Source organism: Jaculus jaculus, chromosome 1 (genome assembly GCF_020740685.1).
Source record: "Jaculus jaculus isolate mJacJac1 chromosome 1, mJacJac1.mat.Y.cur, whole genome shotgun sequence".
In the NCBI taxonomy this organism is placed as follows: Eukaryota; Metazoa; Chordata; class Mammalia; order Rodentia; family Dipodidae; genus Jaculus; species Jaculus jaculus.
The window spans coordinates 223030-246850 of NC_059102.1; the positions used below are offsets into that span (position 1 = coordinate 223030).

Below are 23821 nucleotides of genomic sequence, written 5' to 3' on the forward strand. Positions count from 1 at the left end.
AGGTGTGGTGGTATACACCTTTAGTCTCAGCACTCAGGAGGCTAAGGTAGGAGAATTGTTGTGAGTTAGAGGCTAGCCTGGGACTACAGAGTGAGTTCCAGGTCAGTGTGAACTACAGTAAGACCCTACCTCAAAAACAAAACAAAACAAAAAGAGAAATACTGGAGAAATCACAATAGTTGATTTCAAATTATACTACAGAGTCAGACTAAAATAAACAGCATGTCCCTGGTACAAAAACATAGCCCCAGAAATAAACCCACACAGCTATAGCCATTTGAGTTTTAGCTACATATGCTGTTGATAGCTACTGTGAAGAGAATTTTATATTGAGACAGTGTCTCATTCTTATCCCAGGCTGGCCTGGAATTCACTCAATAGCCCAATCTAGTCTCAAACTCCCAGTACTATTACTACCTCAGCCTGTGAAGTTCTTGGAATAGAGGTGTTCATCACCATGCCTGGCTTTTTAAAATTTTTTTGTAATTTCTCATTGTTTCTTGTGGTAAAGAAATACCAGAACAGTAATCAATTCTAAGAAGAACATTTTGCCACCTAATAAAATATCCAGGCACTAATTGTTAAACAGAGTTGATAGACAAGTTCCCCCAGGGGTGGTGGAATAGCCTCGCTACATGGGGGCTTCAACATCACTCAAATCTTTTGCCTTCCACCTCCATAGCTGCTAATGGTATCTGTGACCTTTGGATGGCAGTGGCAACCCAGGTACTAAGTCCAAACAAGAAAAAAAGGAGAGAAGCCACAAAGGGCAATCAAGCTACTATAGCTTACCTCATTTCACCATGGGCCCTCCAGGTCTGTATGAACCCTGTTGCAGAGACAGTTGAGAAGCCAGTGTTGTAGGTAGCAGCAAGGATTCCACCACACATCTATAGAATCCACAGCTCTATTCATTGTTTGTTTTCTCATCAGCATTTTTGTCAATACCCTGCTAAAATGAAGTAGGGAAAGTAGGCAAATTTTTCTTGCTTCATTTGTTTGTTTGTTTTGTTTTTTGATTTTCAAGGTAGGGTTTCGCTGTAGCCCAGACTAACCTGGCATTCACTATGTAATCTCAGGGTGGCCTAGAACTCATGGTGATCCTCCTCCCTCTGCCTCCCTAATGCTGGGATTAAAGAAATGCGCCACCATGCCCAGTTTTGCCTCCATTTTTTAAAGGAATGCTCTAAAGGGTCTAAGCATGTTCACTGCAGTTTTGAAACATAGCCATTATTAAGTAAACAATTCACTTCCATTACTAGCTTTTTTTCCTTGTCATTTTTCCTCACAAATGAATGTTGATTGAAATCAAATGCTTCTTCTTCCTCTTCTGAGACAATTAAGAGCATTTTCTTAGACCATGAAGCAGGAAAGCACGCTGGGAGGGTATAAAACGCCCTGAGCCTGATTTGCTGATACATTTTCTGAGACACCACTGAATTTTTGCTAATATTTTAACAACTTTGATGTCTACTTGCAACATGAAATAGACTAAATGCTATGCTTGCAGCCTCAATGGGAAGCCTCTCCTCCTTTGGGTTTCCCACGGTGTCCCTGATCCTCCTCCTGTGCTCTCAGCTTTAGAACAACCCTCCGGTGTTAAAATCCAAAACTGACTGGATTGAGGCCTTCCCTTCATGTTCATCTTTTGCTAGAGATTTCCTTAACTTTATGAGTCAAACCCTCCCTTTTCTTTTGGCAGCAAAATGGGGGGGGGGGGGAAGGTTCAAATTTTCCTTTCAAATCTCTTTTATTTTTTTTCCCCACAGCATCCTGTTCTTATTTTATTAACAGAGCATCCTCTCCAGTCATTCTGAGTTCATGAATTGGTGGGGGAGGGGCTTGCTGTTAATATTTTAAGCTTTCCTCTAATTCCTCAAGACTCATTTTCTGTCTCTATACCCTAGTCTTGCTATCCTGTGTTGCAACTCCCCCTGAACATCTGACACATTGGGATTGTTCTCACACTTTAACACGGGTTGGGGGGGAGTGGGACCTCTCCCTGCTTGAGCAGAATGAGGGCAGAGGCCAGCCATGGTGACCTCCTACTGCAGGTAAGGGGTGGGGAGCACAAATTTCACTGGGTTCACTGAGAAGAGGAACTCCATTCACTAACTCGGGCTTTTGGAGTCCTGATCACCATAACCACCCTAATCCTTTCTGGGACAGTCTTGAATTTTCCAGAGCCTTCATACCCAAAACAGCACTGTTCCTGGAAACTCAGACTGCAGACTTGGGCCTTGGAAGACAGGCCTGATATAGGTGCAAACTCTCAGGGCAGAAAGAGCCCAAGAACAAGTCAACCTAAAACTAAGAAAGGGCTGACTCCCTAGAACAGCATTTCCAGAAGGGTCTCCAATCAGCTTGGCAGGGAGTCTAGGGCTGCTGAGATACTCCTTGCTGTAGAGTAGCTGCCTAGTGGACTATCTGAACAGGGTCTAAAACTGCAAGCAGTGCCAGGAACACCAAGGCACAGTGTGTGGCTACATCCCGGTATCCATGGAGAGCCTGCACAGTTCTCTAGGAGTCCTGTGGTGCCGGTAGCTGGGAAGGAAGAGTGTGGATGAGGCTGGAGCTCCACCAGAGCAACAGGAAGGGGTGGGTGGGGACGTTAGAGTGGGAGGGGACAGATGGACTGTAATGGAAAGGCAGTGAATGCCAATACTGCGCGTGCAACATTCATAGGGTGCCTAGGAGATGAGTTCACGTGGGGAAGTGAGATATGGGATGAGGCTAGGGAGGGAGGTGGAGAGAAGAAACGCAGGATGCAGCGCCACGAGACGAAAGGGGCTGCACTCTCCTGAGCCTGCCACATCTCCTCCCTTTGCGTCTCCCGGGGCTGAGCCTCCGTTGCTGCCCGCCCCCAATCCTTGGGCGGAGACCTCGACAATATCCAGCGGCGCATCCGGCCCTGGAAAACACGGGTATCTGCCGCGAGTTCTTCTGCTTGACCGCGGCTCCTGGAGGCGGCCGAAGCCTGCAAAGGGTAAGGTGGATAGGGCGTAGATCCGGCGGGGGGAGGAGGGAGGGCACGGGAGAAGGATGGAGCAGCCACCCAGATCACTGGTCCAGTCTCCCCCAAACCCATCCTGGTCGGATTCCCTGACCTGGCTGCTGGGAAGGGCGGCCAAAAAAGGGTGGAGCGTGGAAGCTGGGATGTGCACTTGCCTAGGTCCCATACCCACACGATATCACCTAAACCCTGGCCCGGCTTCCAGAGCGCTCAGCCGCAGTCTCTGGACCAAAGGCTTGGGCCAGGCATCTGGGAGATCCATGATGCCTTGTTCCTTCTCTAACCCTGATCTGGTCGTGTGAGGGCTCTCAGTCCCAAGCTATCCACCCACAATATTCCTTCCAGAGATCTTTGTGCAGAGCTGAGATTTACGTAGACCATCCCCCTAGGCCTGAAACACCACCACACACTCCCAATCCCCATTCTGGGTCCCAGTCCCACCCCAGGGTGGACACCAGATGTTGAACCCTCCCAGTTCACTCCACCCCGTTACAGAACAGGAACCCCCGCCCCCAGCGCGCGCGAGCGCGCACACACACACACACTCCCTCCTAGGAGGCAGAGTCCCAATGCAGATGTTAAGCCGTTTGCTTCCCCAGCCCACTCAAGCCTTGAGCCTGCTGTCCCACGAACCGAGTGGTGGCTCCCCGGTTCCCACAAAAGCCTAATCTAACATGAGACCCTAAGCCAAGATCCTATCCCTTAAAAGAAACTTAAGTCCCTTCCACCCTCTTCCCACAGGCTTTGCCCAATAAGATGAACTGGACTGCTGCCACGTGCTGGGCTCTGCTGCTGGCCGCTGCCTTCCTCTGTGACTGCTGTGCAGCCAAGGGCGGCCGCGGAGGCGCTCGGGGCAGCGCCCGCGGGGTGCGCGGCAGCGCTCGAGGGGCTTCAAGGGTGCGTGTGAGGCCCGCTCCCCGCTATGGCTCTTCCTTACGTGTAGCTGCAGCGGGGGCAGCTGCAGGAGCAGCAGCAGCTGGCGCAGCCGCAGGCCTGGCAGGCGGTTCTGGCTGGAGGGCGGTGGGGCCCAGGGAGAATGGCCTGGAGGACGAGGACAGGGTGACAGGTGCCAACGGGACTGACGGAGGCGTCTACAGCTACTGGGCCTGGACTTCTGGCTCAGGGTCCACGCGCTGCTCATGTCTCTGCTTGCTGCTGGCCAGTGCCCTTGGCACCCTGGGACTGCTTGAACCCTAGGCCAGACTGAGGTCAGGGTCCATATCTAGAGCCCTAAAACCCACCCCAGAGGCCTCCATCTCTGAGAGTCCCTTTCTTTGGCTGCCCGTGGTCCCCCAACCCAAAGGGCTGCCTGAACTATTCTGGACAAATGAGGCCTCTTCCAGTTGTAGACACCCAATCCATCCATCCCAGTCTCCCCACCTTCCACCCTGACAGGACCCCCCCCCCCCCGCCCCTTGCTGTCCAAGAGATGCTAAGACCAGGTGTCAGGCCACCCCTATCCCACTCTAGATACAAGAACATGGAGAGTGCTGGCCACCAGGAAGAAGCCACCCTCAGGTTAGTCTGTCTGTTTCTACCACTGAGGCCTGGAGGACTTAGGACCTCCCGCAGAAGCAGCAGAAATGGACCAAAGGACTTCATATTGGGTGAAAGAAGAACATTCACTGAAACTGTAGCATAGAAAATGCTGGGTGCTAACCACCTGCCCAGAGCAGGTCCTGAGGACATCACAACCCAGAAACATCCACCCTAGGATACCCACAGTGGCACTCCTAAAACGTGCTCCAGGGTCAAGGTAGGGCTCCTCTTCCAGGTAGACTGCTCAAAAGACCTTATGCAAGGAAAAGGCTCTTCCACTTGGAGCCCCTTAGCTCTGAGAATCACTTAGCTGTTCCTGGGACTCATTTGGAGTGGGGGGTATTCACATTTGGCCATTATTTGGGGACATTGCCAATCCTGTTGAATCCCTCACTGAACACTGCCCAAATGACATGGCTTCCATCATCCCAGTGGGCAGTAGCATCTCCCACTGGAAGCCTCACTCTCATAAGAAGATAAACTAAGGGGGGCAGTGTAAAGTGTGGCACTAGTTGCTAGCAGCCTACACTGTAGAAGGCAGCAGTTCGTCAGGTCCATGGCTGAGGGACACAGTAGGATGTGAGCCTGGTCTCTGGACAGAGAAGGCCTGGTGCCTTCCAACATCAATGAAGGCTGTCTGACTATCCACAGACATCCTGAGATAATGCCCAGAGTGGCCTCAAAGAGGTGCAGGCAGTACTTATAAGGATCTGCTTTTAGCCTAAACATTTTATACACAAACTGACCCCTAGCTTCTCCAGGGACCAACAACACAATATCCATAAGCCAGGCTCAAAATGCTCCTAACAAGGCCAAGTTCTATAGTTCTTATCATCCTGAACACCCCAAAGAGACAGGTTTTCCCAGTCTTGTTGCCCCTTGGTGCTCCTGTAAGACTCTCATCCACAGTTGGTCTGTCCACAGGATCTAGAATGAGGGATATTTGGATTTGGTCAGTGGACACAATGCTGAGATCAGGATCTCTTGGGCAGGCACACTGCTGAGGGTACAGGTTTCAAAGCTACTCACAGAGTCCTGGCCAGGCACTCTTCTTAACCAGCAAGTTGCAGGATACAGCGCCCTTCTGCCTCACTTCCACACTGCCAGCCCTGATGCTCTTCTGTTCCTAACTGAACAAGCTCAATGCCGCCAAAAACTTTCAGTCTAAGGGCCAAACCCATCCAGGGACATCAAAGGCAGACAAGACCTCTCTACTAAATCTGGTATAAGGAAGACTCACCAGAGTCCCCTCAACTTGTCAGACACCCAACCAAGATGGGATGCATGGAACAGACCCTTACATATACACAGCACCAAGCACTGAAAATCTTTGGACACAATGAAGCATCACTTTTAAATGCTTATTTCACACACCTCACTTTTCCAGTGTGTTTGACATTTGGCACAGCCATGAGTCTTTGAAATGCCTTTCCTGCTGGCAAGAAACAGAGGTGCTGAGGGGCAGGCTAATTGTACCCAGAAGACAACAGGAGGCACCAGCAGAAGGCCAGCCCATAATGGCAGCTGTCCACAGGAAGGAGAGGACCAGCTGAACACCCAAGCCATGGTGTACTGAGGCAGCTGTGGAAAAGCCAAGCCACCACCAGACATGAGACTGGGACTACTGACCCAACCTAGCCCAGAAGCACCTCCAATCTGCTCTAACCAGCCCCTTTCCCCTTTATAGAATGTAAGCTGCTGACATCAACATCATATAGGTGCCTGCAGGCACATGGATGTCAACAAAGCTGGAAGCCACCCTGTGCCCCTCCTCTAGGACCCATAATCCCACTAGCTAGAAGGTGCCTTCCAAATGTCAGTGATCCCTCTGCTTGTGCAAATCTGAACCTTGGGCAGGTAGTCACCTGAGGCATAGGCCCTGGGGCACAAGGGGAGAGGCCAGTCCTTAGGACTCCACTATTTCAAACTTCTTGTCCATCTATTTGCCCATGTAATAGTGAAGACTTAATTGTGAAATAAATCTCTCTGCTGATAGCTAGACTCTTATTCATTGTAGAATTCCAAAGGAGCCCCAGTCCTTAACCTACCCATCCCCAGCCTTCAATGGAGGGAGGGACTTTAATACACCAAGGGTACACAATGAAAGAGCCAGTAAAAGATGGGTCTTTTAGCCAGGTCTCAAGGCACACAGGTGTATCCCAGCACTCAGGAGGCTGAGACAGGATATTTCAAATTTAAAGCCAGCCTGGGATACACAGTGAGACGCTATCTGAAAATAGCAAAACGAGAAGAGGGCTGGGCTTTTTAACCCCAAATTTTGTAAGTTTCAAATTATAGGTTTGACTCCTCTTGAGTCACATTAGTGTCCCTGAAAAGAAGAAATGTGAGGCAAAGCCATTCAAACAAGACTGCCTAGAACCCCATAGCAGTACTCAGGGGCCCTTGTGGGCAGAACACAATATTCACTTGGAGCAGGGCCTGAGTCTCAGTGACCAGGGTAGAACATCTGGAAAGGGACAGTTAAACACTCCAGCTGCAGGAAGTCTGGGGGTCACACCATCTGGCCAGTTCAGAGGTCCATGTCAGCAGTAGGAAGGCCCTGAAGAATGTCACGGTCAAGCATCACTGGGCCCAAAAGCCCACTGCGGAAGGTCTGGAGGAAGTTGCGGGCTGCCATGGAGTAATTGGGCTGGATAACATTAACGTCACCTGAAAACAAGGAGTCTGGTGAGAAAGAAGTATCCAAAGACCTAAGAAACCCTTAGGTGTGTCATTAGTAAAGCTTAGGGAACACAGCATTTTCAGAAAAACAAACAAAAAACAGTGTCACATCAACTTGGCACTGCCCAGGGCTAAGGTTACCCTCTGAAGCCTGGACCACAAGGGTTTTCCTTTCTATAAAACTTACATATTTACCCTTCCCTGATCCACAATCTCAGACAGTCACCCACAAATTACCCCCAATTTCTCCTTCCTGTCCTCCTCCAGGGAGGGCCAAGGGTCCTGATAGGTGACAAAGTGAGGGCACATGCCACAAGGTGGGACCTCACTCACCTGTGCCTGTAAGCACTTTCACCTTCCGCGTCTTCCCTAGCTTCACAGCCACACTCTTCAGCACATGCTGTACATCATCACAGGCATTGGACAGGCCATAGTGCTGCACATACCTACAAAGACCACAATGCAAATCAGATTTATGGCACTTCACCAAGTCTGAGGGGATCCCTCACCTACACACCAGAGTAGTCAGCTCCTGGGCTCCTAAGGAGCAGATGGCCAAGCTCCCATATCAGCACAGAGGAAGTAGAAAGAGTGAATTAAGATAGTAAGTCTAACTGGGCTATAAGACCCTATGGCCCAACCCCAGTAACACACTTTCTCCAGCAAGGCTCCACAAACTAGGATTTAAGTATGAGGTTTAATCACAAACATGTGAAGGCATGTGGACATTTTACATTCAAGCCACAATACTGTCTCAACCATAAAGTGAGAAAGAAAGAAAGAGAGAGAAACCAATGAAGTAAAAAGCTGAAACAGCCAGGCATGGTGGCACATGCCTTTAATCCCAGCACTTGGGAGGCTGAGGTAGGAGGATCACTGTGAGTTCAAGGCCACCCCAAGATTACATAGTGAATTCCAGGTCAGCCTGGGCTACACTGAGACACTGCCTGAAAAAAAAAATGGGGGCTGGAGAGATGGCTTAGCAGCTAAGGCACTTGCCTGAAAAGCCTAAGGACCCAGGTTTGATTCCCCAGTACCCACATAAACCAGATACACAAAGGTGGCACATGTGACTGGAGTTCATTTGCAATGGCTTAAAGCCCTGTAACACTTTATCTGCCTCTCTCTCACTCGCTCTCTCCCTCTTTCTCTCAAATAAATAATTAAAAATTATTTTTAAAAAGGAACAAGACTTATTTATAAAAACAAAAAGGCTGAAATAAAAGAGAGTATTAATAAAACTAAAAACTGATTCTTTCAGGAAATAAAATTAGTAAGCCTCCAGCCAATTTGACCTCCTTACTCTGTGAAGGCATCTCTGAAACCCCACAGCTGACAGGGTGAGACTAGACTCTCCTGCCTAAGAGAGACAAGACAAGGCATCTGTTTTCATCACTCCATCTAACACTAAGCGGGAAGTGCTGCCAGGGCATTAAAGCAAAAAGAAAAACACAAAGGCATCCAAATTGGCAAGGCAAAAGTAAGACTAACCTTATTTGTAAATGAAATGATTATCTAGGTAGGAAAAAAATGTAAATGAGCTACAAGAACACATAAATGAGTTAGCAAGGCTATAGGATTCAACAGGAATATTCAAAATTCAACTGTTTCTATAACTAATAAAAATCAAGTGACATGAAAAGCAATGTCACTTATGACAATACCAAAAGTGTTAAACATTAACCTTATGAAAGATGTAAAAGGCCTGTGTTGAAAACTAAAAACAATTATAATTGGGAAGAGACATTGTCTTCCTGAGATACTATATTGAATAGTGTTATGATATTATCAATTTTCTTCAAACTGACCTGTAAATTCAATAAAATTTGCCTTCCCAACAAGCAGGGATTTTAAGAAATTTATTTATTTATTTATTTGCACATGTGTGGAGTGGGGAGCTAGGGCCTCTTGCCACTGCAAATACCAAATGCTTACCTATCTTATGTCTAGCTTATGTGGGTGGTTTGGGAATTGAACCCAAGCTGGTAGGGATTCAAGCATGAACCTTTAACCACTAAGCTATAGGGATTTTTGTTTGTTTTGTTCTGTTTTTGTAATATGGGGGATTAAACTTATGGCCTTTACCTGACAGGCAAGTGCTGTATTTCTGAATTATATCCACACCCCAAAAACATGGGTTCTTATAGAAAGACTGAAACTAGAACAGTCAAAGGAACTCTGAAGAAAAATGAGGCTAACATACATCAATGTTACTGTTACTAAAACAAAGATACAGGACACAAGAACCCTCAAACAGACACACACACACAATGATCTGGGTTTCCAGCAAGGGTAGAAGGACAACTAGTGGGGAAAAGTGTCTTCAACAAACATTTCCGGAGCAACTGGTTATTCATGTACAAAATAAGAACTTTATTGCCTATGCCGTACAGAAAGTTTATTAAAATACACATCAAAAAAGGAGCACAGGGCAGGAGAGATGGCTTAATGGTTAAAGTATTTGCCTGCAAAGCCAAAGGACTCAGGTTCAATTCCCCAGGATCCACGTAAGCCAGATGCACAATGTGGCACATGCATCTGGAGTTTGTTTGCAGTGAGTAGAGGCCCTTGCACACCCATTCTATCTGTTTCTTTCTCTTTTTCTCCCTCTTTAAATAAATAAATAAATAAATAAATACAAGAAGAACATAGACCTAAACATGAAGCCTAAACTCAGTTTTCAAGAAAACAAGAGATCCTAGTTTTGGCACATTTTTAGATATTACAACAGTACCATCTATAAATTACCTCATGGACTTTGTTAAAAATTAGGACCATCTGCTACTCAAAACAGTGTTAAGAGGGAAAAAAATATGGCTCAGACTCAGAGAGAACATATTACAAACCTTATCTCTGATGACTTGCTTCAAAATATGTAAAGAACTTCTACAACATAAAATTCTTTTAACAAATAAGCTGGGAGGTAGCTTAGTGGTACAGTATGCATTTAGTAGCACATGCAAGATCCTAGGTTTGATCCCTGGCAACAAAAGGAAAAAAGAAGAAAAAAAGAGCTTGTTTGCAGTGGCTAGAGGCCCTACCACACCCATTCTTTCTATCTGTCTCTTTTTTCTCTTTGCCTGCAAATAAATAAAATTTTTAATTTTTAAAAAAAGCCTATGGCTGGGATGTTACAAGCCCTATAAAAGATACTACTGTTGTTTGGTTAAATTGATATATTTATATCCATAGATTAGTGCTGCTCTCAGCTTTGGTCAGAGATTCTTCTATTTGCAGATGATAGTGATTACTAGGGAGACTCAGAACTCACCAAAGTGCTGAGAATAAATAACTACTGAGTTCTCAACATCAAATGGGACATCTCTATCATGGCCTCCAGAGCTCAAGAAATACTGTGGATGAGGGGATAGAAAGAATGTTAAGAGCCAGAGGATGGGGAAGAGTGTTTAGAAATGTTGTCTTCCAGACACAAAGTAATCATTGCATTTATGACCTCACAGCAACTATCATTACTACACATAAACATTTTGTCAAGAATGATAGAGAGGAAAAAGAATGACTGGTGGAGGAGGGAAAAAAAGACATCAAAACAGAAGAGAGACTAGTTAAAAAGAAGCAGTAATTCAGTAGGAGACAAGGGGAAGGAAACAAAGTAGGTAGTAGGTGGGGATTATAATCAAAATACATTATGTGCATGTATGAAAATTGTCAATAAAAAGTTATTTTTTAAAAGATCTGTGCATACCCCCATGTCTACCTAGAGTAAACAGATATGCTGGATCTCTAAAAGCAATGAATAATGATGCAAACACCACCATACCCATCCAGGGGACATAAATAAGTGCAGGATATCTGAGAGATAAACAATGAACTCAGCTGTGAAAAGGAAAGAGCTTGCAACACACTATAGCATGGATGACTCTCAGCAAGGGAAGCCACATGAGAGGGTACTTGCTGTACAATTCCATTGGTGGAAACCCCAACTTCTTTTTGGAAGGTGGGGACAAGAGTCTATGTCCAGATTAGTCTCAAACTCATGATCCTCCTGACTCAGCCTTGCCAATACTTGGATTTCAAATATGCACCACCATGCCCAGGTAGAATGACCATCATCTTGTGTGATGACCTCAGATGCATTCTTTTATCAGTTTGTCAGATCACATCCTTATAATAATGTGTAGATTATATAACACCTTAATGCTATGTTTATAAACTCATACCTGGCTGAGTAAGTAGCTCTATACCCATTGCCACTCACCCAAACAGCTTGTGCCTATTGAGGGTATAGAGGAGGTAGTCAGCTATGGCCTCTTCCCCAACTAGGTGGTCCAACACAGTTCCTAAAAGATAAATAGTGGAGATATGCATACAGAACAGTCAGCATTTATATCCTACCAAGCCTATTTGCCTCTCAAGTCTTAGCCAGAAGAGCCTATGCTTCTAAGGAGACTCCTTACAGGGAAATATACAGCTATCTGCCCTCATCATACATAGCATGTGATTTATCTACCAGGCCTGACCTCTCTTCCCACTTCTGCCAGCACATATATGCTATGAGCTACTTCTCAAAGCTTTGAGAAGCATCTATTGCAGTAAGAATAACAATTTGGGGCTGGAGAGATGGCTTAGTGGTTAAGCGCTTGCCTGTGAAGCCTAAGGACCCCGGTTCGAGGCTCGGTTCCCCAGGACCCATGTTAGCCAGATGCACAAGGGGGTGCACGCATCTGGAGTTCGTTTGCAGAGGCTGGAAGCCCTGGCGCGCCCATTCTCTCTCTCTCCCTCTGTCTTTCTCTCTGTATCTGTCGCTCTCAAATAAAAATAAATTTAAAAAAAAAAAGAATAACAATTCCACCTGCCTATAGACCAGTCAAGGTCAGCAGTGATGTACCAGTGGTAAGTCAAGACAGGCAGGCATACCCAGCCAGGGCTTACCACAGAGGGCCAACTTCAGGCCTGTTTCCACACTTTGGATCCGAGGATCCAGCACTCCCGGGGTATCCAGCAGGAACATCAGTGGACGCTCACAAACCTGTGTAGCAGAAGATAATTAATTACCCAACTCTGAGAGAGGCCCCTGGACAAATCCACCTGACAGGTCATCCTTTACAATGAATACCAGGGTTTCCACAGGATTTAATTCCTGCTTGATTTGGAAAATAAATAAAAGCACCAGGTCCCATAAAGAACAAAAGGGAATGCAAAGCATGATTCTAGCAAGTAAGGCAGAAATTCTGCCTTCCCCACAAGTTTGTTTAAGAACAGACCTGCAAGTGGCAGTGATGTAACTGGACAGGAAGGAAAAGAGGTCATAGGCAGGAGCCAGTAACCTTACTCAGTGGTGCCAGGTCAGCAAAGCCTACACAGCTCTGGACCCAGCTACCAAGGATACTACCTGGATTCTGGACATCACAGCTCTAGTGATCCCTGGTTCTCCACCTACTCTGGCAGCTTTGCCTGCAAGACAGAAAGAGACTATCAAAGTTAATGTACAGCTATAGAACAAGCAATAAAATATATGTAACTAACACAACTAGCAAAAAGAATGGCCAAAGCCAACAAGTTGGCCAGGGCTCTAATTCATCCCCCAATTCAGCACCAAAGAACACATGATGGGGATGTTCACATGCTAAACACAGAGACCAAGAGGTTCAACAAATGCCTAGAGCCCATTTCCCAGTGTAGAAAAGTGCTCCAACTACACAGGAAAAGACCTCCACCTCAGTGCCTGGACCTGTGCACCTCCCAGCACTGACCAGAGCAAACAGAACAGCACCAGCCTAGATTTCTACACTGTGGCTGCTTGTCAGAAGGCCCAACTCAGGACACCCCAGGAAGGCTGTTCACCCACTGCCAAACCACCTCAGGGGTAAAGAGGTACAAATATCTATGACAAAAAAAATCAGAGGAAAAAGATGCAGGGTAAACACAATGGAATATCTACTCTGACCTAAAGAGGAAATAAATGCTGGTACATTCCTACATGAATGAACCTGGGACCATTCTATAGACAGGATTCTATTGGCTGACATGGTTGAATGAAGAGAAAAGGATGCTACCTATGTTTAGAGCTTTAGTTTAAGGTAATGAAGGTTAAGGAGAGTGGAGATGTAAATGGACTTAATGTTATGGGACAAGAAAGAGGTGGGAGGGTGTGTGGAGAGATGGTTCAGAGGTTGATGGAGCTTGCTTGCAGAGCTTGATAGCCTGGGTTCAATTCCTCAATACCCAAGTAAAGCCAGATTCACAAAGTGACACAAGTGTCTGGAATGGCAGGAAGCCTTGGCATGCCCATACCCATTCATTCATTTTCTCTCATTAATACACACACACACATACACACACACACACATACACACAGGAAAACAAACTTTAAAAAATATGAGCTGTAGGGATAGCTTAGTGGTTAAAGAGCTTGTCTACAAAGCCTGGGTACCCAGGTTCAATTCCCAAGTACCCACATAAGCCAGCTGCACAAAGTAGCACATGTATCTGGAGTTTGTTTGCAGTGGCTAGACATCCTGGCATGCCCGTCTCTATCCCTCCCCACCTCCTCTCTCTTTCTTAAAAATAAATGAATAAATAAATAAGCAAACACAATAGTTTAAAAAAATACCTACCTGTGACAACTCTGCAATTAATGCCAAAAAGGCTATTTTTGATTTGTTTTGTTTTGTTTTTCAAGGTAGGGTTTCACTCTAGCCCAGGCTGGCCTGGAATTCACTACGGAGTCTCAGGGTGGACTCAAACTCACTGCGATCCTCCTTCCTCTACCTCCCGAGTGCTGGGATTAAAGGCATGCCCGGCTAAAAATGCTCTTTTTAAAATAAGGGTTCAGGGCTGGAGAGATGGCTTAGCAGTTAACCGCTTGCCTGTGAAGCTTAAGGACCCCGGTTCGAGGCTCGGTTCCCCAGGTCCCACGTTAGCCAGATGCACAAGGGGGCGCACGCGTCTGGAGTTTGTTTGCAGAGGCTGGAAGCCCTGGCGCACCCATTCTCTCTCTCTCTCTCCCTCTATCTGTCTTTCTCTCTGTGTCTGTCGCTCTCAAATAAATAAATAAATAAAAATTTTTAAAAAAACACTTTAAAATAAGGGTTCAACTTGGCTTAAAGCTTTTAGCTTTTCCATTGGAAATGGGTTTGTTAGTAATGAATGTTAATAACGAATAACCATGAAAAATGAAACCAATGCAGTTTAGCATGCATGAGTCAAACAAAAGCACATGAGTGTATTCTACATATAAACTGTGTAGAAAATGGCAGCCCATCACATAGCCCTCCATCAGATTAACTGTCCTGTTAGCAAAAGAGGACACAAATATGGAAGAACTTCCTGAGATCAATACAAGGCTAACCACACTTCTCCACAGCTCTCTCTCTAGGAAGGGCAGAAGTCAGCACAGCAGCCACGGCCTACCTATCCTGAGGTGCTGTCGCCTCAGAGCATTGATGAGGGAGGACTTGCCCACATTGGGGACCCCAATCACCATGATACAGTACTCCAGATTCTGCAGAGACAAGAGAAGTATCTCAATCCCAGGGCACCAGGCTGTGTAAAGCACAGCCCAGGGAGAAGGGAAGTCAACAGAAAAGCCTTATCACCCAAAAGGGGCTAGCCCAGGTCTTCCCACAAAAGGAATAGTGAGAACAAAGGCTGGGCCTCCTGGCTGGGGTACAGTCCTGTCCTCTACACTGTGGAAGCCTCAGAAGGGTCAGGTAAGAATGGCTTGGTAACCCCACCCAACCTCCCCTTGCTCAGCATCCCATCAACCAACCTGTGCTCGGTGATAGCGGTAGCTGTACCCAATCAGTTCTGTGACCTTCGGGATGATCTGCAACAAACCAACCACACTTTCCAGTTCTATATCCCCCCACCCCACTGACCCACTCCCAGCCACCACAAAATACCAGGATCAGAAACTCTGTCTTTACACTCCTCAATTAAGAGAGTAAAGATCTCACAGATACTTCACTCAGCAGCTGAAACAAAAACTTGGCATCCAGATCACAGACATCCAACTGTCCAACCAAGCCATAGATAGCCAGCATTAACCCCTCCATGTACCATCCCACAGAGTGACCACCTTAGGACAACTGTGACTGTATCTACCCTCTAGAGAGAATACACAAACTCATGATATCCTACAAGAACAATGGGAAAAATAAGTTACTGGACTCTGCAAGTGGCTCTTGTTAGTTATAACCCCAGAATGCCTTTGCACTCCCTCAACACCCACCCACCTTGAGCTATGAGCATCCACGCAGGCCAGGAATCTAGAAGACTCTGCACCCCTGGAAGGCAATAGCCCATACTACAATCTTCCTCTAAACTGCTTGTCAACCACTTACTGAAGCATAAAAACCCATGTGTAAACAGAGGCCTACCTGCTTGATGTTTTCATCCTTTATACAATTGGTAAAAATGACGTTTTTTAGGCCTCTTCCTTCCAAGTGGTGGATAATTTTCTGAAAGAGACACTTCCAATTTAAACACTAAATGAAAAAAATAGATGGCATTATACAATAAAACTGAAGAATCTGAGATTAAATGACACTGGGCAAGGACACTAGTACAGATGACAGAGAGCCCCAATTCTGTGGACCAAGGAGCTCAGGGAAGGTGGTACTGTTAGCCCCTCAGAGTAGGAGGGAAGAGCTGCAGGGTAGGCACTGTTGAACTATTCTGTTTGTGTGTTCCAGGCTCTGTCAAGATGAGGACTAGGGGACATAGCCTTACCCTAAGAACTTCAAACCTTTGTAAGCAAATGGAGCTGAGCCAGGTCACTCTCAAGCCACTTTAGCACTGAACTCACAGGTGCTAGCTTAACTGAGGAATTCCACTGCTTTCATGTATTCCATCTACCCTACAAACACTGAACTCCATTTTAAATTGAGATGGTACTGAGCCCAATCACACGGGAAATATCTAGTACTAAAGTCAAAAGTAAACTAAGGCTGACATAACTAGCTTTAGCAGTCATTGTAATCAGTACACAACTGTACACTAGTTTATTAATATTCCTGTCAATACATACCTAAAATCAGTATCACTATGGTGGTCTGATTCAGGTGTGTCCCATAAACTTAGGCATTCTGAATGCTAGTATCCCCAGCTGATGGCAATTGGAAATTAAAGCCTCCTGGAGGCAGTGTATTGTTGGGGGTGGGCTTATGAGTGTTGTAGCCAGTTTCCCCATGCCAGTGTTTGGCACACTCTTCTGTTCCTGTTGTCTATCTTATGTTGGCCAGGGGGTGATGTCCACCCTCTGCTCATGCCATTGTTTTCCTCTGCCAATATGGAGCTTCCCCTTTGAGTCTGCAAGCCAAAATAAACCCCTTTTTTCCCTACAAGCTACTCTTGGTCAGGTGATTTCTGACAGCAATGCAAACCTGACTGCAACAATAATTTTGGTACCCAAGGAGTGGCATCATTTGATTTGCTGCTAGACACCTGACTGTGTGGCATTGACCTTCTGGAGCTGATTTTCTAGAGGAATGCGGATGAATGTGAAACCTTGACCTAAGAGACACCTTGCAGTGCTGTAAGTGCCTGAGTACTCAAGGAGTATCCTGTTCTTCAAAGTCTGCTTTATTCCCCCTGCATTAACAAATTGGTACTGTACTTGGTATTGTGGAGTATAAGAAAGGCAGGAAAGAGAGGGTCATTGAGTTTGCAACACGGTCTTGTGTTTTAGAAATGGCCATGGGCAGTGTGAAGCAAGACTGCCTGCATGGAGACCCAATGGAGCCATGAAGATGAACCATGGATTACAGTGGAGACCCAGTGGAGATGCCAGGACCACGAGATGGCTGCTATGGAGAGCTGCCAGCCCCATATGAAGTTTTCCAGGACTGTGAATAGCCTAGCTGGAGGGGTGGAATTGGAACTCCACAGACTTGTTGCTGGTTAGAATTATGGACTTGGGAGATTTGTCACTGGCTAGAGCTGTTGGACTTGAAGCTACATAGTTTGATGTTTGCCTAGGTTATTTTAAATCTTATATTGGCTGAACATTTCTTTGCTATGCATAATGCCATCTTTTGCAGTATGAATGTTTATTCTGCACCATTATGGGTTTTTGGGATGTTTTTGTTTGTTTGTTTATATTATGGCTCAGTGAAAAGACCTTGGATTGCCGGGTGTGGTGGCACACGCCTTTAATTCCAGGGCTCAGGAGGCAGAGGTAGGAAGATCACCATGAGTTCAAGGCCACCCTAAGACTACAGTTAATTCCAGGTCAGACTGGGCCAGAGTGAAACCCTACCTCTAGGAGAAAAAATAAAACAAAACAAAAAGACCTTGGATTATGGGAATGTTTGAACATCAGTAGGACTCACAAAAACTATGGAGACTTTTAAAGTTGGATAAATGCATTGCATTTTACATTATGGATGGCTATCAGTTTATGGGGACCAGGGGCGAATATGGTGGTTTGATTCAGGTGTCCCACATAAACTCAGATATGCTAGTCTCCCCAGCTAATGGCAATTGGGCCTTAAAGCCTCCTGGAGGCAGTGTATTGTTAGGGGTGGGCTTATGGGTGTTACAGCCAGTTTCCCCATGCCAGTGTTTGGTACACTCTCCTAATCCTGTTGTCCACCTTATGTTGGCCAGGGGGTGATGTCCACACTCTGCTCATGCCATCATTTTCCCCTGCCATGATGGAGCTTCCCCTCGAGTCTATAAGCCAAAATAAACCTCTTTCCCCCAAAAGCTGCTCTTGGTCGGGTGATTTCTGTCAGCAACACGAATCTGACTGTAACAATCACATTTGGTCGTTGCTGGCCATAATATATGGCCAATGCTTACATGAACAAAAAAGTCATTCATTAATTCATTTGGTTCTAATTATTTCTGTTAGTTACCTATTACAGATATAATGTAATTAAGACACAAGAAAAATATATTGGAGCCAGTCTTCCCAAAGATTCATTCATAATGTCCCTCAGGAGACAGAAAGAGGTCTCCAGGGTCCTGTCAGAAGCATCTTGTAGGCCTCTCCCCTCCCAACCTGGTGGAACCCTTCTGTGCCTGCCCAGATACCAGACAGCAGTATCTACCAACCTGCAAAGGATGGCATTTGAAGAGCAGGAACAATCACTGAAGCTCTAAACTCACTAATAAAAGCAACTGAAATCACTTGAAAATAAACAACCACAGTGAAACCTAAAAACACAGGTGTTAAGGTTCATGATCAGCTCTGCAGGCCAGACAACAGGGTGCTGCACAAGTAAATGCCTTATCAATCCTGGAAACCTATGGCTAAGTCATGTGTTTGTGTTAAAGTGACTAGAATGTGCCACAGTCACCTAAGAGCATGAAAATGCTGTTCCTACAACAAAGGGAAAATATGAGTTACATTGACAACTTTTAAAAACTGGCTTGAGGGGGGTTGGAGAGATGGCTTAGCAGTTAAGGAGTTTGTCTGCAAAGCCACAGACAACGACTATAGGTTCGATTCCCAGGACCCACAAAAGCCAGATGCACAAGGGGCACATGCATCTGGAATCATTTACAGTGGCTAGAGGCCCTGGCTTGCCCATTCTAATGAAACAAAATGTGTTATTTTGTTGGGCGTGGTGATGCACACCTTTAATCCCAGCAGGTAGGAGGATCACCATCAGTTCAAGGCCACCCTAAGACTACATAGTGAATCCCAGGTCAGCCTGGGCCAGAATAAGACCCTACCTCGAAACCCCCCCCCAAAAAAAAAACAAAGCGGCTTGAATTCAAGACCCTGACATCCCTCTTTGCAAAGAAATTAACAACACAACCAGAAGAAACAGAGTCAACACTTCAAACAACACCTAGTTATTATATTTCTTTAATTTATGAGCCATGTAAAAAAAGACCCTGCCCTTCTGTGCTTCAATTTGGAGAAACCATTAACTACTTTGGGACCTTCACACTCCATTCCAACATCCAAACCTTACAGGATCTGGATCACAAAGTGCAGAAAGCAAGCCCGTAGAAAACCTGGATCAGGCTGGGCAGGTACACAGCTGGAAGCACTACAGCCACCACTGAGAACTCCAGGCCACATCAAAGGTGACCAGAGCTATGACCATTAGCCTCATGAACCATCTCAACTAATTATAGCTAAGCAAAACAAAGTCTCTTGGCCACTGTAGACACATTTGGCCAGAGGCCAACACATGAAGTTAAAGTGTACAGAATCCATTATCTCAGAAAGGCCCACTGAAGAGCATGGCTATGGTACTTACTGTGGCTCCGACAGCACATTGACCACTTCCCCCAAGAAGTGTGCCCATTCTGAGCAGCTGAGCTATAAGTTCACAATCATGGGAAGCGGCCATGTTGAGAAACCAGGCTAAAAGCCTCCTGCAAAGCCAGGAGCTGTTCTAAAGCACAGGCTGCCTTAAAGCATCAAGAGCTCCTTAACCATCAGCAGCTCTCTCCGTTGCTGGCATCTGTGAGCAAGCACTCACCTGCTGCTCTGTGAGATCTGCCAAGTCCATTTTGTTGAGGACAAGCAAGTGAGGCTTTAGCCCAAGTGTCTCCTGGAACAGAGGGTTGCGACCTGAAAGTGGGATGTACCACCATTAAGGCAAAATCTCTTCAGAACTTTAATAGTGGTTGCTTTACTGTGTCCACCTTGACTGGAAGCTGAAGCCACAGAAGGAAGCCCCATCTCAGAGCAGGTACCACTGCCCAGCCTATTCTCCCATTCCAAGGTCTGCAGAGCCAGCCCTCATCCTGGTTTGTAAAGAGGGCACCTTCTGTCACTGCTGAGGAAGTGTGGCCAAGCACGCCACTATCACATTGCTTCCCAAACAGGAATAATGGTGGTAAGAACAAAATCAAAGATCAGAGAAAAGGTCAATGTTTAGATGCCTAGGTATGTACATTTAAATTGATCTGGGCACGAAAGTGATTCCCATTAAGTCCATGCATGGTGCCTACAAGCTATACCTACAGATAGGAGACTCTCACTAGGGATACTGAGGATTCCACTTCTTTACTGCTATCCTCAGTCAAGGATCCCATAACTGACTAACACAGGCAACAAGGGTTTATCTTCTCCACCTGCTACCCCTTCAGCCCTCCTAGTGCTGCATCTCTCCCATGGGGTCTAGTGCTAGAGTCCCTAGGCTTCTGCCTGTCCCATCTAGACAGTCCTCTCACAGTTGGCTAATCCTATGTTCATTAAGAATTACAGTCTCCAAAGTGGGGTGTGGTGGCACACGCCTTTAATCCCAGCACTTGGGAAGCAAAAGTAGGAGGAGTGCTCTGAGTTCGAGGCCACCCTAAGACTACATTGTGAATTCCAGGTCAGCCTGAGCTAGAGTGAGACTCTACCTCAAAGAAAAAAAAAAAAAAGAAATCCAGTCTCTAGACTCCCCTCCCACAATGCCAGAGGCCACTATTCAGCATGGACTTCCTGCCATATCCTAGATGCAGTAAAATGTTCCAGACTAAAAGAGGAGAAAAGTCCTTTCACATATGCTAAAAAATAACTACAGGTTTTATTTTTAATAGTCAGAAATATAATTGCTGGGCTAGAGAGGTGGCTTAGCAGGCGAAGACTGAGGCCTCATGTCCGACTCTCCAGGTCCCATATAAGCCAGACGCACAGAGATGCAAGTGCACAAGGTCGCACATGCACACAAGGCGGCGCACATGTCTGGAGTTGGATTACAATTGTTGGAGGCCCTAGCCAGCCAATCCTCTCTCTCTCTTATTCTCATAAAGAAAAAGGGCCAGTCTGTTGGGCTAGCCTCAAAATTAAAGAAAATCAAATTTAAAAAGAAATATAATTGCCAACTCTGGCAGCAATGAAATGTTGGGTGAATACAAATTTATAGCCTACAACAAAGAAGTCATATGTTTAGTTGCTAAAGTTCCATTAAGCTCTTGAATGCTGAAAATAGTCCTACATCCTTTACTACTATGTCCAGAGACTTCTGGTGGCAAAGCCACAAGTCTACTACCAGCTGTCCTGGATGGCACCATCCATGGGCTTGGGCATGTTGGTCTGACCTACTTTTGGGGGATGACTAGGGATAGTATGAACTCATGTACCAACAATTACATCACAGAACCAAATACAGTTCAAATGTGATAGAAAAGTCAAAGAAGCATGAGTCAATGAATATGACCATCATGCCTTGCTAATTCTTCCAAGGACAAGAGAACCCTAGTTCACAGAACATTTAATCTCAGGTTTCATAAACCATTCAGTGAAGCCTAGATGGGCCAGGCAGAGGCTGAAACAAATAATGCACCAATGAGGTGGGGGGGGGGGGTTGGAGACACAGCCTGGATCCCATACTAGAAATTCTGTTCTAAAAAGAAACCTAGCACTTGGTGTGTGTAATAAAACCTTCCTAAAATCATTGTGTTAAGTGCCAGCAATAAGGACAAGTAAAGCTGCTGGCAGTTGTAGGTGGCTGAGGGGACAAAGGCCAGGGTTGACTAGATAATCTAAAGGAAGTAGGCAGACACCAGAAAAGCTTCCAGCAGCCTCAACAGCCTAGCTGTAGGGGGCCTTCCTGCAACATGAAAGGATATCCGGGCGTCATGAACCTCAATGACACAGTCCACCAGCTTCAGACTGCTCTGCATCTTCTTCAGCCCTGAAAGGCAGAAGGGCGCTAATGGAACAGTCCAAGACTGTCCTTAGGGGCAAATTTAAGTTGGTCTGTCAACAATGACAACCTAACAAAATACATCTAAGAATCCATCACAGCAGAGTTAGAAGTGGCAGTGAGCACAGCAAAGGGGTGAGGTGTCCTGCGTGTCAGGACGGAACACTACTTCTTAGGGTCTTGAGTACTGGTGTGGAAGTCCTTGATACCGAGCGGACACCAACCCCAAACCTCAGCCGGAACTACACACACAAATGCAGGAACGCTTGGCGCCAGAACTGCGCCAGGCCGTCCCGCGCTCCGGGCGTCCTCCACCCGGCCCCGGGCCATACAATTCCCGATGTTTCCTTGGGACCAAAGTTTGGCTTATAAACTAAGAAATTCCCAAGACACTGAAGGAAGTGACTCGAGCTCAAAGACCAGAGCCCCTAAGGTTTGCGTAAGACTGCACGCGGCCACTTCTTGCGGCCTCCAGGTGTCAAACACATTGCGTCTCTCCAGTACCCACGTCCCTGAGGCTGCGACCGAGACCCAAGCTGGACCAACCGCGACTCCTGCCAGCCTCACCCTTGGCCATGTGGCCCGGGAACCAGCGCGCCACGTCGCGGCCACAGGGGAAAAACTCGCGCCGAGCAGCCCGGGCCGAACACAGAGCGCAGAACAGCTTCATGACGCCGTCCGGGAAGCTCGCCGACGCGCATGCTCCGCGGGCTCTCCTCGCCTAGCAGAGTCCCGCCTACCACCGCGCCTGCGCAAAAGGGGCGGAGCGACCCGCAGAGCCGGATGGACTACCCTGGGGGAGGAGTGGGAGGAGGGGGCCGCAAATAGATCTGGTGTTGAGCAAGTTCTCAGGATTCCTGGGTTGTGTGAAGTTTAGGTAATTTGGAGATTAACGCCAGGTTAAACTGCCAGCTCCTCAGAAATAAGAAAGATTTCAATAAATCTCGGCACACGCCCCCTAATCCCAGTACTCGGGAGATAGTGGCAGAAGGTTCTGAAGTTCAGCATCAACACGGGGAATCTGACCAACATGAGACCCTGTCTCAAAAAAGTCTTATTTTTCCTGGGCAGAAGTGTAATGGAACTTAGTCCCCTGTCAGTGTTTGGGCTTTCTACAAATTTGGTTTTAAAAGAAAACCAAGTGCTTTACTTTATAAATGTAAAAGCCTCATATTCTTTTCAAGTTCTCCAGGTTTCAATCCAAATCATTCTAAGTACCAAATTCTGCTATCTTAAACTCATTAACACAATGCGGCTAAAATGTAAATGTAAATGTGGCTGGACATGGTAGCACAGACTTGTGATAAAAGCTACTCAAGAGGAGGGCTGGAGAGATGGCTTGATGGAGAGAGGGAGGGAAGAATTTGACATTTAAGTCTCCAGGTTTGTCTGCCTGGGGGTTTCCCCACCATGGACAGTGCTTCCCAGGCTTTCCTACTTGTCCCGCCTGTTTCTTCTATATAAATTGTCAGTCTGGTCCTGTCCCTGGAAACTGAAAAGCCCCATAATGAAATTCTGTCAACAGTAAAGGTCTTTGCCCTGGAAGGAGGCAGGATTCTTTCATTGTCTAATGAGAGAGAGTACAGTTAGGGTGAATGGACCCCTGAAGTTTAAAAAAAAAAAAAGGGCAGGAAAATCTGCACTTGCTAAATCAAAGATGATCTGACTTCTTATCTCTTGCCTAGGCCTGTTTTTTGTTTGTTTCTTTGTTTTTGTTTTTCCAAGTAAGGTCTCACTCTGGCTCAGGCTGACCTGGAATTCACTATGTAGTCTCAGGGTGGCTTCGAATTCACCATGATCCTCCTACTTCTGCCTCCCTAGTGCTGGGATTAAAGGCATGCACCCCCAGGCCTGGCTAGATGTTTATCAACAAACCACCAGGACCCCTCCTGGGAGGGAGGTCTTTCATAAGATTTAAACACTGTGGTTGGTGAAGTTTAGTCCCGGGACTTGTGTCAGAGCTAGCCTCTTCCTGAGACAGCCCCTATCCCTAACCAACCAGCTGTTCCTCTCCTTTACC

The 23821-nt window shown here is 46.3% G+C and overlaps 2 protein-coding genes across 2 annotated transcripts; one reads left to right on the forward strand and one right to left on the reverse strand.

The window, feature by feature from the left end:
* Positions 1 to 2663: 2663 nt before the first annotated feature.
* On the forward strand, positions 2664 to 6547 carry Sprn (shadow of prion protein). Its single transcript, XM_045145397.1, has 2 exons — positions 2664 to 2986; positions 3755 to 6547. The coding sequence occupies exon 2, from the start codon at positions 3770 to 3772 to the stop codon at positions 4208 to 4210; it is 441 nt and encodes a 146-aa protein (XP_045001332.1). The 5' UTR covers positions 2664 to 2986; positions 3755 to 3769; the 3' UTR covers positions 4211 to 6547.
* Positions 6540 to 22521, reverse strand: Mtg1 (mitochondrial ribosome associated GTPase 1). Its single transcript, XM_004669630.2, has 11 exons — positions 22369 to 22521; positions 21725 to 21789; positions 19642 to 19746; positions 15577 to 15657; positions 14967 to 15023; positions 14609 to 14699; positions 12588 to 12649; positions 12128 to 12224; positions 11454 to 11535; positions 7568 to 7680; positions 6540 to 7222 (listed from the first exon to the last, which is right to left on the reverse strand). The coding sequence occupies exons 1-11, from the start codon at positions 22469 to 22471 to the stop codon at positions 7083 to 7085; spliced, it is 996 nt and encodes a 331-aa protein (XP_004669687.1). The 5' UTR covers positions 22472 to 22521; the 3' UTR covers positions 6540 to 7082.
* Between the last annotated feature and the right edge of the window lie 1300 nt (positions 22522 to 23821).

Excerpts from the sequence above, each read along its gene's own strand:
- Sprn (XM_045145397.1), top strand. The coding sequence starts at position 3,770 with ATGAACTGGACTGCTGCCACGTGCTGGGCTCTGCTGCTGGCCGCTGCC.
- Mtg1 (XM_004669630.2), bottom strand. The coding sequence starts at position 22,471 with ATGAAGCTGTTCTGCGCTCTGTGTTCGGCCCGGGCTGCTCGGCGCGAG. Across the intron at positions 15,658-19,641 it reads CAGATCTCACAGAGCAGCAG|AAAATTATCCACCACTTGGA; the intron begins GTGAGTGCTTGC and ends TGTCTCTTTCAG. Across the intron at positions 11,536-12,127 it reads CCTGAAGTTGGCCCTCTGTG|GAACTGTGTTGGACCACCTA; the intron begins GTAAGCCCTGGC and ends TTTATCTTTTAG.